Raw genomic sequence first — 14,659 nt, forward strand, 5'->3', positions numbered from 1 at the left:
TCAGACATCATGGAGGAGTAGGGAGCTGCTTCCATCCCCAGAGCAAGGTACCAGGGATACACATTGCTGTGTGCCTCAGTCTGTCTGCTGTGTGACCCCTCCCATGTGTATATGTAACACATCCTGGGTATATATCTATATGTGACCCCTCCACTCCCATGTACTCACAGTATATGTCTCTATAATTAAATTGTTTGCTGGGCATCTATACGAATAAGCGCCAGACGGAGCAATTCAATTGTTGGTCTGTTTGGGCGCCCTTTAGTTTTGATGCACCCAAAAGCACTGGGTTTAGCCGCGCAAAGCTGAGGAGACTGAGGTGAAGGAAATGCCTATTCATTTTGATTCTTCCTTACAGGTCATTTTGCTCCACTTTTTTTCTAATATGACCCTATCGTTTAACGCATGTTAGCCGTGGGTTTACCGTAGGAAGAAATGTGCTTTGTACCTTTATTTGTGCTTATTGTATGTATAGCAGGCTAAGTAAATGTTAGGGTATGAATGGGTTATGGGAGGGGGGGCCCAAACTAGTATCGTGCCTAGGGCCCCATGGGATCTTAATCCGGCTCTGCCTTCAGGAGGCTGTGTTGGAGAATTTTCAGCGGCCAGCTTTGTTGTAACTTTCTCTGAGTCAATGCCAATCCACGACTCAGGATTCTAGCGTTAGCGAATCACTAACACGACGAAAGACGCGCATGCGCAGTAAAGAAAATTTGAGACTCAAATTGCGTTTAGGACTGACTCTGAAAATGGCCCTTATAGTTTATCTTACCAATGCAAAATCACATTACATGCTATTTAAATATATAAATTATATGTGTGTGTGTGTGTGTGTGTGTGTGTGTGTGTGTGTGTGTGTGTGTGTGTGTGTGTGTGTGTGTGTGTGTGTATATCTACTAATCAATAAATTTGCTTTACTGATTTTTTCTTCATTTTATGTATTGTTGATAACAATGTATGTACTCGAGTGGCTGCAGCTGGCAAATGCGGTTAGAATGCCTTTTAATGTGCAGCGGTGTTGGAGACTGACAGTAGCATTGCCATGTTTTCCAGGTGCTCTGTGGTGCAGTTGCAGGACCAAACTTGCTGAAGACTGTAATGCAGTTTTTCTCAGATGCCGAATCCATTGGCGATCCATGTGACAGTCCTACACTCTCCATACAGGCAGCTGACAGCTGGAGAGCGAGCACCTACAGCATAAATAGTAATTATATCCCTGCCGTATTTCAGCCTACATTAACAGCCACTGAGAAAAGAAGACTTATTAGCAGATTTTTACGTTTTTATTCTGTAAATGTCCAGTAAAAATTTACAGCCGCTGGTGACTTAAGCCTAAAATGTTGTATATATTTACTAATATGAGGTAGCATTGTTAATTTCTGAGGTAAAAGAGGTATAATCCTAAAAATGCCTGTGTTTCTTACAAGCAGTGGGGGCAGCCATTTTTGTGAATCTAGTTGGCCAACTCACTAGGAATAATTTTTACACAGACTCATAAATATTCGTTATTAAAGGGTCTATTTACTAAGCCTTGGGTGGATATAAAGTGGATGGAGCTAAAGTACCAGCCAACCAGCTCCTGTCATTTTTCAAACCCAGCCTGTGACATGGCAGTTAGACACTGATTGACTGGTACTTTATCTCCGTCCACTTTATCTCCATCCAAGGCTTAGTAAATAGAACCCTAAGTCCCTCAGTAATGATATTGGTTCCTAGCAAACTGTTATGGCCCGTACACACTGGCCGATATATCGGCCGTTCTCTTGAACGGCCGATATATCGCGGGTCCGTCGGCCAGTGTGTACGGCCGATACGTCTGTGAACTCCGTCGTTCACAGACGTATCGTGTTGGCCCCGCAGCACAGCCGACGGCCAATATATCTACTGATATATTGGCGCGTCTCTGTGTGTGTACGGGCGGTCGGCCGACCACCCGTACACATTCTGCGGCGGCCGGCGGTGATTGACAGCTGAACTGGGCGGGCGTGTGTACACGCCCGCCCAGTTCATGACGTCAGTCCCCGACGGATCGGCCAGTGTGTATGCTCCACACACTGCCCGATCCGTCCAAAGATATATCTGCCGATCAATTGATTGGTAGATATATCTTCCACTGTGTACCCACCTTTAGATAGTATTAATTTGAGAAAATGGCTGTCCCCGCTGTGTGATATACTTTCGCCATCAAACGAAAAGGCAATCTATTGATAAAGGTAGTTATTCTGCTAAAGTCATCACCGGTATTCATCTGGGTGTTATCTAGCTACACCCGGTACCATCCAGGTAGTAAGGTGCTCTTAACCAGTATTTTGCTAGGGCCCTACGGGGTCTTGTGGCCTGGAGAAGTGATAAAGTGGAAGGTAATAACGCATCAGTCAGTCAGTTCCTAACTGTTATTTTTCAAACCCCGCCTGTAACATGATAGTTAGGAGCTGATTGGCTGGTGCTTTATCACTTCTCCAGGCTTAATAAATCTGCCCCTAGGTGTTGCCCCAAAGGCTTGCACAGCCCTGTTCTCTGCTGCACTAGACCCAAAGGTCCAAAAAAGTTTGGCTCTTTTAAATGACCATGAAATGCTAGAAAGTAATGTCTTTTCAATGAATAAACTCTCAGACATGAGAAATTATTTTCATTACATAGGCACATATAAACCGGATTTATTGCTCTCGGAACAATTCATTTTGAGTCACAATTTCCTTTTATGGCTAGATATAGGCTGTAGTGAATTCCTGGCAGTGTGAAATGCACATTTCTGTACCTTACACAATCATTCCTACACAGCAGCAGCATTCGTGCAGAACAATGGGGGTAATGTCTGCATGGTATCTGCGAGAGACGGCATATTGTCTGCTTACAATAGCCCAAAGCTTATGTGTTTCACTGCCCAGATCAACTTTGCTTACAAATTTCCTTTAGACTTTAGTTCCACTGAAAACAAGAGCTCATTGTTTCAGTCCACGGGCTGCCCACAGGGGGCTATTTCGGTAAGACGTTCTTTGCCTGAACCGTTTACATCTGATTCATAGGGTGAGATTCAAATGATATATCACGCCCAATTCCCTTTCTAAAATGATCTCCGATATCGCACATATTGCGTCCATAGTGATCAGGTTTAGCTGTGTAAAGGGTTGGGTGCCTCGCTACTACGGGGGTAGCGAGCTGAAATAATAATACAACATCCCTGAGGGCAGAAACAGAACGAGTGTGGAAAGCGGTGAAAATAATTGAATCCCACCCATAAAATTCAAAAGAAACCCCCACAACTCACACTGCAATTACTGTAGGTGCACTGTGGATACCACAGCGGCAAATTCTAAGTACTACTTTATTGCTTAATATCATGCAATATTATAATTATCAGGTGGAAATACAGAATTGAACCATAATCATTTATTAGAATGACATCTTAGGGCAGGGATGGGAACCTTCGGCCTTCCAGCTGTTGTTGAACTACACATACCAGCATGCCTTGCTACAGTTTTGCTATTGGGCCATGCTAAAACTGTTGCAGGGCATGCTGGGATGTGTAGTTAAACAAAAGCTGGAGGGCCGAAGGTTCCCAATCCCTGTTTTAGGGGGTTATTCAGAGATGGATGCAGATCTTTCTTCGCGGAGCAAGATATGCGTCCATCTCCTCACATGCTGGGTGGCCGCCCAGCACAGGGCAATGCCGTCGAGCATGTGTGTGGTTCTACCTCACGATGCGTCCGCAATTCAGTGCCACCTCGGGTCCCGTGCATACGGAATACATTTTAAAAGTAGACGGATAGAAGTTTACAAATACATTTGTAATTACAATCTGACCAACAGTAAGAGGATGATGTTCAAACGCAGATTAACAAAACAAGTTAAGCGACATGAAGAAACCTCAGGCTGCATTATTAACATATTATGACGTTTGCTGGCAAAATGATTAAACATGACAGTGGGGAGCTTCCATATTTTACTTGCTATTAATTAACATCGTTTTATGATGTTCTGTTATTTCCTTAAGAAGATGCCAAGAGAAAACTCAGCATATTTGACACATTTAATTAATTAATTTTATTAGTGTTCTCAGAGCTTGTACACTACTTACACATTGATCATTGATTATGTGACTGACCGTATCACTGACTATATGTTGTGCTTGTCACGTCTGCAGCAGAAGGCCTTCCCCCTGACGACTCGCACCAGTCTAGAGTGTACGATGAGATCATGCAGCCCGTGGTGCATTCTGGGTATTTGAACAAGGCTACCGGCGTGAGCAAGACTTTCACAGCTAAGAAGATGAAAGATGGTAAAGCTCTTTGTGATGTTTAATGCGAGGTGTTTGCAGTTAGTACTAAATTACTATTAAAAATTAGAGCAGCCAGCAGAATTATTACTAACGAGAACTGGTGTGTAATCATTATCAACCGGCTTCTGCTCAAAGCCTTCACGTAATGAAATCAGTGAAACTCCCTGCAGCTACTGTAATAAGCTATTATGGGGGTCGATGTACTCTGGGACTTATTCAGGATTGTTAGCAAACCAAAAAGTTAGCAATAGTAGGGCAAAACCATGTTGCACTGCAGGTGGGGCAGATGTAACATGTGCAGAATTAATGTGTAGCTTTGTCTTTGCTCAGAATTCCACAAACACTGGTGTGTCCTGGAAAAGTCCCTCATCTTCTACGAGAATGACAAAAGCACAGATCAAATGGGAAAGATCGAGCCGTCAGAAGTCGTTTGTATGGGAATAAATAAGGTGGACATCTTAAACAGCCCGGTCCCGGTGGAAAGGTATGAGTCCGGATCAAACGCGGCTTGCAGTGGATTAAATGAGGAATGTCAGTCATTCCTGGAAATCTGACCAACATAAAGAAGCATACATTAAGTACTACATGAAAGGTGTTTAATTCACTGGTTCCCAAACTCGGTCCTCAATGCACTTCAACAGTCCAGGTTTTAAGGATATCCATGGTTGAGCACAGATGGTTAAATGAAATTGACTGAAGTACTAAATAAGTCACCTGTGTTCCAGCATGGACATCCTTAAATCCTTAACTGTTATGCATGGGCGGATTTAGGAGTGAGGGCGTCCTTAGACACAAGAGTAACGGCCGCACCCCACCTGCCTAATTTTATTAAGTGGGTATAGGCCCTCATTTGATGATAGTCAATTTAATAGAATAATAAAAAAAAATTATTATACATATTTAGTAAGTAGGACAGCTTACATGGGCAGTATGTGTATGTCCTACCCATTTACAAGATGGCATATGGTACAGTACAATGAAAATATTTTGCAGTTATTGGAACTTTTTGGGCTGACAGTACCAATACAAGCATTCAAGTGCCGCCGCCAAAAAAGTGCTGCCCCTAGGCACAGCCACTGCTGTTATGCCGGGTACACACTAGAACGATGTATACCCAGATAGTATGCTGGACAACATATTGTATTTGCGGTATGCACTAGAACGATGTATACCCAGACAGTATGCTGGACAACATATTGTATTTGCGGTATGCACTAGAACGATGTATACCCAGACAGTATGCTGGACAACATATTGTATTTGCGGTATGCACTAGCACTAGAACGATGTAATGAATTACATTGCATGGCGCTGCATGCGATATCATCCGGTTGGCTGTGCAGCATGGCAGACTGAAGATATCACATGTGGAAGCACTTAAGAGCCCCATACACTAGAGCGATTATGCCCGATTTCAGCCCAATTCGGGCCGATATATTGGGTGACATCGGGCATTTTGGCTGTGTATCCAATCCGATGCGCGGCCCTATGAGCGTCGTATCGGATCCTCCAGATCACTAGTGCTGCACTCGTGATATGTTGGTTCCCGCAATCGTATGGAACCACTCCCGGGAAGCTCCTGGGAGAGTTCAAGAGAAATCACCCCGACTTCAGCCTCTAGACCAGTGGTTTCCAACGTTTTTTGAATCCCGGCACCCTAGAATATCAGAATTTCTCTTACGTCCTAGAGGATGCTGGGGACTCCGTAAGGACCATGGGGTATAGACGGGCTCCGCAGGAGACATGGGCACTCTAAAGACTTTAGAAGGGTGTGCACTGGCTCCTCCCTCTATGCCCCTCCTCCAGACCTCAGTTAGATCCTGTGCCCAGAGGAGACTGGATGCACTGCAGAGGAGCTCTGAAAAGACTTTTGTTAGGTTTTTTATTTTCAGGGAGCAATGCTGGCAACAGGCTCCCTGCATCGTGGGACTGAGGGGAGAGAAGCAGACCTACTTAACTGATAGGCTCTGCTTCTTAGGCTACTGGACACCATTAGCTCCAGAGGGTCGGAGCACAGGTCTCATCCTCGCTGTTCGTCCCGGAGCCGCGCCGCCGTCCTCCTCACAGAGCCGGAAGATAGAAGCCGGGTGAGTATAAGAAGAAAGAAGACATCACAGGCGGCAGAAGACTTCAGATCTTCACTGAGGTACCATGCAGCGGTAACGCTGTGCGCCATTGCTCCCACATTCACACACACTGACGGCACTGTAAGGGTGCAGGGCGCAGGGGGGGCGCCCTGGGCAGCAAGAATTACCTCAAGGGACACTGGCTGACATAGTATATACTGCGGAGGCTGTATATTAAAAAAACTCCGCCAGTATAAAGAATTTGAGCGGGACCGAAGCCCGCCGTTGAGGGGGCGGAGCTTGATCCTCCAGCACTAACCAGCGCCATTTTCTCCACAGCACGCTGCAGAGAAGCTGCTCCCCGGACTCTCCCCTGCTGAGCAAGTACAGAGGGCAAAAACGAGGATGGGGGGGCACATTTAATTGGCGCAGTGAGTGTATTATTGATCTATAAAAGCGCTGTACAGACTGGGATTTTGTTCCAGTGTCCAGTGGCGCTGGGTGTGTGCTGGCATACTCTCTCTCTGTCTCTCCAAAGGGCCTTATTGGGGGACTGTCCCCATATTTATTTATCCCAGTGTGTGTCGGTACGTGTGTGTCGGCATGTCTGAAGCGGTAGGCTCGTCTAGGGAGGAGGTGGAGCAGATGATTGTGGTGTCTCCGTCGGCGGCGCCGACACCTGATTGGTTGGATATGTGGAATGTTTTAAATGCAAATGTGATGTTATTACATAAAAGATTGGACAAAGCAGAGTCAGGGAAAAAGCAGGGAGTCAATCCATGGCTTTGACTGTGTCACAGGGCCCTTCGGGGTCTCAGGTAGCAGACACTGATACCGACACGGATTCTGACTCCAGTGTTGACTATGATGATGCACGGTTACACCCACGGGTGGCCAAGAGTATTCATTATATGATTATGACTATAAAAGATGTTTTGCATATCACAGAGGACTCCTCTATGCCTGACACGAGGGTATGCATGTTTAAGGAAAAGAAACCTGAGGTAACGTTTCCCCCATCTCATGAGCTGAACGCCTTATTTGAAAAGCTTGGGAAACTCCAGACAAGAAACTGCAGATTCCCAAGAGAATTATTATGGCGTATCCTTTCCCCTCACAGGACATTTTACGGTGGGAATCCTTGCCCACGGTGGACAAGGCTTTGACGCGCTTGTCCAAAAAGGTGGCGCTACCGTCTCCAGACACGGCAGCCCTCAAGGATCCTGCTGATTGCAGACAGGAAACTACCTTGAAATCGATTTATACACATACGGGTGCCTTGCTCAGACCGGCAGTAGCGTCGGCATGGGTGGGTAGCGCAATTGCAGCATGGGCAGATAACTTGTCATCTGACATTGACACCTTAGATAAGGATAGCATTTTATTGACCTTAGGTCACATTAAAGACGCAGCGTTATATATGAGAGAGGCTGCGAGAGACATTGGGCTGTTGGGTTCAAGAGCTAATGCCATGGCAATTTCTGCTAGGCGGTCCCTGTGGACCCGCCAATGGACGGGTGATGCCGATTCAAAGAGACATATGGAAACTTTACCTTACAAGGGTGAGGTTTTATTTGGCAAGGGCCTCGCGGACCTGGTTTCCACAGCTACCGCGGGTAAGTCTTCTTTTTTGCCTTATGTTCCCCCACAGCAAAAGAAAACACCTCAATATCAGATGCAGTCCTTTCGGTCGCATACGTTCAGAAAGGGTCGGGGCTCTTCCTTCATCGCCAGAGGTAAAGGCAGAGTGAAAAGAACGCCTGCTCCGGCTAGTTCCCAGGAACAAAAGTCCTCCCCGGCTTCTACAAAATCCACTGCATGATGCTGGGGCTCCACTGAGGGAGTCCGCGCCGGTGGGGGCACGTCTTCGGCTCTTCAGCCAGGTCTGGGTTCAGTCGGATGTGGATCCTTGGGCGATCGAAATTGTATCCCAAGGCTACAAACTGGAATTCGGAGAAGTGCCTCCTCGCCGATTTTTCAAATCGGCTTTGCCAGCTTCTCCCCCAGAGAGGGAAATAGTTTCAGCTGCCATACAAAAGCTGTGTCAACAACAAGTGATTATCAAGGTTCCCCTGATGCAACAGGGAAAAGGGTACTATTCAACCCTATTTGTGGTCCCGAAGCCGGATGGCTCGGTCAGACCCATTCTGAATCTAAAATCCCTGAACCGGTATTTGAAAAAGTTCAAATTCAAGATGGAATCTCTCCGGGCAGTGATCTCCAGCCTGGAAGGGGGGGATGTTATGGTATCACTAGACATAAAGGATGCATACCTTCCTGTTCCCATTTATCCCCCTCATCAAGCGTACCTGAGATTCGCTGTACAGGACTGTCATTACCAGTTTCAGACGTTGCCGTTTGGGCTTTCTACGGCCCCGAGGATTTTCACCAAGGTAATGGCGGAAATGATGGTGCTCCTGCGCAGACAAGGAGTCACAATTATCCCATACTTGGACGATCTCCTGATAAAAGCGAGATCGAGAGATCAATTGCTGAAAAGCGTGTAGCTCTCCCTGAGAGTGCTGCAGCAACACGGCTGGATTCTCGGCTATCATTTTTGAGCATGATTCTGGACACGGAAGACAGAGGGTTTTTCTCCCAACGGAAAAAGCCCAGGAACTCCAAAACATGGTCAGAGACCTGCTAAAACCAAAAAGAGTGTCAGTTCATCAATGCACTCGTGTACTGGGAAAAATGGTGGCGGCCTACGAGGCTATCCCCTTCGGCAGTTTCCATGCGAGGACGTTTCAGTGGGACCTTCTGGACAAGTGGTCGGGGTCCCATCTACAAATGCATCAGAAAGTAAGCCTGTCCCCCAGGGCCAGGGTGTCTCTCCTGTGGTGACTGCAGAGTGCTCACCTTCTAGAGGGTCGCAGGTTCGGCATTCAAGACTGGGTTCTGGTGACAATGGACGCGAGCCTCCGAGGATGGGGAGCAGTCACACTAGGAAGAAATTTTCAGGGACTATGGTCAAGCCAGGAGGCTTGTCTACACATCAACATGCTGGAATTAAGGGCCATATACAACGGCCTATGGCAAGCGGAGAATCTTCTTTGCGACCTACCCGTTCTGATTCAATCAGACAACGTCACAGCCGTGGCTCATGTAAACAAGGAGCAGAGTGGCAATGGCGGAAGCCACCAGGATTCTTCGCTGGGCGGAAAATCATGTAAGTGCTCTGTCAGCAGTTTTCATTCCGGGAGTGGACAACTGGGAAGCAGACTTCCTCAGCAGACACAATCTCCATCCAGGAGAGTGGGGTCTTCATCAAGAAGTTTTTGCAGGGATAACAATTCGTTGGGGACTTCCTCAGATAGACATGATGGCGTCACGCCTCAACAAGAAGCTTCAGAGGTATTGTTCCAGGTCAAGGGACCCTCAGGCAGTGGCGGTGGACGCCCTGGTGACACCATGGGTGTTTCAGTCGGGATATGTGTTCCCTCCTCTTCCGCTCATCTCAAAAATATTGAGAATCATAAGACGAAAAAGAGTGCAGACAATACTCATTGTTCCTGATTGGCCCCGAAGGGCCTGGTATTCAGATCTTCAGGAAATGCTCACAGAAGATCCGTGGCCTCTTCCTCCCAGGGAGGACCTGTTGCAGCAGGGGCCCTGCGTGTTCCAGGACTTACCGCGGTTACGTTTGACGGCACAGCGGTTGAACACCAAATCCTAGCTAGGAAAGGTATTCCGGGGGAAGTCATCCCTACTCTAATCAAAGCTAGGAAGGAGGTAATGGCGAAACATTACCACCGTATCTGGAGGAAATATGTATCTTGGTGTGATGCCAAGGATGCTCCTACGGAAGATTTCCACTACGGCCGTTTTCTCCACTTTCTACAGACAGGAGTGGATATGGGTCTGGAGTTAGGCTCCATTAAGGTGCAGATTTCGGCCCTATCAATATTCTTTTAGAAGGAATTGGCTTCTCTCCCAGCAGTCCAGATTTTTGTAAAGGGAGTGCTGCACATCCAGCCTCCTTTTGTGCCCCCAGTGGCACCATGGGACCTTAATGTGGTGTTACAGTTCCTTAAATCACACTGGTTTGAACCTTTTCAAACTTTTTAATTAAAGTTTCTCACTTGGAAGGTGGTCATGTTGCTGGCCTTGGCATCTGCAAGGCGGGTGTCCGAATTGGCGGCTTTGTCTCCCAAGAGCCCCTACCTGATTTTCCATGTGAATCGAGCAGAATTGAGAACTCGTCCACAATTTCTGCCTAAGATGGTTTCGTCGTTTCATATGAACCAACCTATTGTGGTACCGGTGGCTACGGGGGACTTGGAGGATTCCAAGTCTCTTGATGTAGTCAGGGCCTTAAAAATTTATGTAGCCAGGACGGCTCGAGTACGAAAAACAGAGGCACTGTTTGTCCTGTATGCGGCCAACAAAGTTGGCGCTCCTGCTTCTAAGCAGACTATTGCTCGCTGGATCTGTAACACAATTCAGCAGGCTCATTCTACGGCTGGATTGCCGGTACCTAATTCGGTAAAGGCCCATTCCACTAGGAAGGTGGGCTCTTCTTGGGCGGTCGCCCGAGGCGTCTCGGCTTTACAGCTTTGCCGAGCAGCTATTTGGTCGGGTTCAAACACTTTTGTAAAATTCTACAAGTTTGATACCCTGGCTGATGAGGACCTCATGTTTGCTCAATCAGTGCTGCAGAGTCATCCGCACTCTTCCGCCCGGTCTGGAGCTTTGGTATAATCCCCATGGTCCTTACGGAGTCCCCAGCATCCTCTAGGACGTAAGAGAAAATAAGATTTTAAACCTACCGGTAAATCTTTTTCTCCTAGTCCGTAGAGGATGCTGGGCGCCCGTCCCAGTGCGGACTAATTTTCTGCAAGGCTTGTATATAGTTGTTGCTTACATAAGGGTTATGTTACAGCTTAGATTAGTCTTTGGCTGATGCTGTTTTGTTCATACTGTTAACTGGTTCGTATATTCCATGTTGTACGGTGTGGATGGTGTGGGCTGGTATGTATCTTGCCCTTAGATTAACAAAAATCCTTTCCTCGTACTGTCCGGCTCCTCTGGGCACAGTTCTCTAACTGAGGTCTGGAGGAGGGGCATAGAGGGAGGAGCCAGTGCACACCCTTCTAAAGTCTTTAGAATGCCCATGTCTCCTGCGGAGCCCGTCTATACCCCATGGTCCTTACGGAGTCCCCAGCATCCTCTACGGAGTAGGAGAAAAATATTTACCGGTAGGTTTAAAAAAATAATAATTTTCACTGCACCCCTAAGCCAAAAATTCTTATTGCATTAAGTAGATCGCGTTTATATGTCATCCTTAGGGTCAGTTGTGTGATGAGGGACAAGATTTGCTTCTGTTTTGCCACATATTTTATGACTGGCAGCCACCAGCACTGGTTTTGCCTATTATATTGACCATGAATCATTCGAATTGGTCCTGGACCACCAACCCAGGGCACCCCTGTAAGTGTCCCGAGGCACCAAATGGGAGCCACGGCACACAGTTTGGGAACCTCTGCTCTAGACATATCGTTCTAGTGTATGGGGCCCTTAAGATTGGGTGTATACACTAAACCAGGCCTTGACAACCTGTGGCTCTCCAGCTGTTATGAAAATACAAATCCCAGCATGCCCTTCTACACTTTTGCTATCAGGAAATACTATAGCTGTGGTAGAGCATGCTGGGATGTGTAGTTTCACAACAGCTGGAGAGCCACCGGCTGGCCAGGCCTGCACTAAACGATACGGCCAATATGTCGTTCTGATTTGGCCGGAAACTATATATCAGGCTGAGAATGCTCTAGTATGTACCCGGCATTAGGGGGCCTTGAGGATTTTTTCACATTTACTTTGCTCATTAAGGATTCATTTGTTTACCTTACAGCAGTGGTAAACTCATTGTTATGACTGGGGACTGTTTACCATTTCCAGTTTAAGCGTCAACAGCAATTTATTGTATCTCGTCGTACAAATTTCAGAAATAATTAAACCACATGGGGGTAAATTTACTGAGGTGGGAGTTTTTTTTTAGAACTGGTGATGTTGCCAATAGCAACCAATCAGATTCTATCTATTATCTTCTAGAAGCAGCTAGATAAATGTTAAGTAGAATCTGGTTGCTATGAGCAACATCATCAGTTCTAAAACACTCCCACCTTACTAAACTGCATGTAACAATTAAGAAAAATCACAAATTAGTTAATTATGTTTAATAATGTGGTTTAAAGCAAGATATGTTAGTTGAAGGGAACAAATTGTTGAGTGTATGTGCTGATTGACACTATGTATTAGTGGGCACTGTAATACGGTCACTAAAAATTAATTAATAGGGAAATGATTGGAATAAATAGTTCTATGAAAAAGTTGTTAAGAAAATTATGTAGGAACTTATACATCCAATGCAAATCTAAAATACAGTAGTACTCAGTGTATGTACAGGCATATTTAAAACTGCTTTTCCTGCTTATATACTGAGTGAGATCAATCCTGGTACGAACTATGTAATCAGCTCGATTAGACAAAGTGTTTTTCATTGATTGTTATATGTACTGTTATATATATATGTATGTATCAATGTTGAAAAAAAATAAACCTATAAAAAAAAAGTACTCAAATAAAGAATAAAAAAATCCCACCTTAGTTAAATTACCCCATGGAGTATGATAGAATCCATCTATGTTTTTGAAAGTTGGAACTTGCATGAATTCTCAGTTCCGCAGTCTCCATCTTTGCTGTCATAATATGTTTTTTTCAGAGAGGGCTTTAGAGTAAGAATGAAGGAAACCCCAAAAAAATCCAGTAATTTGAAATGCATTTTGTAATCGATTTAGCCAAACTGACCAACCAAAATCACAGTGTGTCTGGCCAGAAGCTATTTATGTAGCCAGTTTAGAGCGAGAAGGCCAGAAATTGCTAGCTCCAGGTATATGTTGCGGACATGACCAACAAGGACAGTTAGCAGAGAATAAATGAAATTCATCCTCATTTCAGTTGTTTCAGCCAACCAGTGACCACTATTGTAGTGTTTGAGAGGCCATCTGCCAACTGTGCTAATGGGACTCAATGGAATGCAACCTAACTGCCGAATGGCTGGATCTGTACAATATGGCTCCCCTTGTGTGTGCTCAGCCTGGACACAGAGTCAAATAGTCAGCACTTGCAAATACTTAATAAAGCATATAATGAAAAGTCACGAGCCAGTAAGTCACACCTAAGTACCAGGTTGACCTATTAAGGAAGCAGCGTATACATTGACTCCAGTAGACAGATGCCAGTAGTCAGCTTTCTGCAACATGGCTGCCTGACTCCTATTAATCCGTAATACAGATCCAGTGGCAGATTGCCCTATCAGGGAATAGGGCATGTTCAGGTGAGCCAGTGCACCCCGGGATCTTCATATATTACCCAGGTTTGCAGCATAACTGGGCTATAGCACCCAGTGTATTTGGTTTACTAATATTATTAAACGTTGAATCTGTCTGCCACAGTGGGGTGTGACCGATGCGGGCCAATTGCCGGCTTTTTATTGGCCTGCTGCATTACACTCCCCCTTGGAACCTACATAGTGTGCCGCTAAACACAAAAATCTATTTTCATTACAGCCAACATATCATTTATCTAAGTAAGGTGACTGGAACCTGACCATGAAAAATGTGTCTATGTTTTAGGTTTCGCTTCACTTTTGAGATTTTCCTAGCTTCGGACAAAGTGCACCAGTTTGGAACCGATGCTCCTGAAACGCTCCAGACCTGGACCAGCGCGATAGGGAAGGTAAGGGGGTTTATGTTAGCAATCATTTAGAGCTATGTCTGGGAATTCTGTGCTGGGCCCCTGACATAAATTGCTCACCCCCTTGCAGTGGTTCACCCCGATCAGTTGTCACTGCCTCTTGGGGTACGAATTCCAGCGCGTGGGGAGGCTGCGCTACAAAGCCATGCTGAATCCGGATCAGTGGATGGAAGGCTTCTTCCTGCTACAGAAATGTCACCTCTTCATCTGCCCCGAGGAGCCAGGCGCAGCAGAGGACACAGTCAATCTACGTAGTCTCCAAGAGCTCAGTGAGTTCTATTACTTATAAAGGCAGATTTCCACTGTTGTGTTCACCAATGATAGCCTAGGTCCAGCGGTCACCTTGCATATGCTTCTCTATGGGTGTACTGTACCTGACTTCCAACCAGCACACGTCTGTAACCTCCTCATCCTCTCTTACATAGGTCCCCAGTACATGTTCCCAGGTTTACGTGGTGGTGCCTGTCATATAGATTATTGAATCCTATACAATTTTTAATATAATGGAAACTATACTGAAATATATCTTCTGTCCATATTGATTCTTGCTTTTCTTTTT

The 14,659-nt window shown here is 45.7% G+C and overlaps 1 protein-coding gene across 3 annotated transcripts in view; it reads left to right on the plus strand.

Annotated features, from left to right (window-relative positions):
• ARAP3 (ArfGAP with RhoGAP domain, ankyrin repeat and PH domain 3) overlaps positions 1 to 14,659 on the plus strand; it is a 289,723-nt gene that overhangs the window by 173,791 nt on the left and 101,273 nt on the right. For all 3 annotated transcript variants that reach the window (XM_063928560.1, XM_063928559.1, XM_063928561.1), the window contains 5 exons: positions 1,054 to 1,204; positions 4,145 to 4,279; positions 4,610 to 4,763; positions 13,980 to 14,082; positions 14,171 to 14,369. In XM_063928560.1, coding sequence (XP_063784630.1) covers positions 1,054 to 1,204; positions 4,145 to 4,279; positions 4,610 to 4,763; positions 13,980 to 14,082; positions 14,171 to 14,369 — 742 coding nt within the window. The remainder of the gene's footprint in view (positions 1 to 1,053; positions 1,205 to 4,144; positions 4,280 to 4,609; positions 4,764 to 13,979; positions 14,083 to 14,170; positions 14,370 to 14,659) is intronic.

The sequence above is a fragment of the Pseudophryne corroboree genome, chromosome 6 (assembly GCF_028390025.1).
Source record: "Pseudophryne corroboree isolate aPseCor3 chromosome 6, aPseCor3.hap2, whole genome shotgun sequence".
Classification (NCBI taxonomy): Eukaryota; Metazoa; Chordata; class Amphibia; order Anura; family Myobatrachidae; genus Pseudophryne; species Pseudophryne corroboree.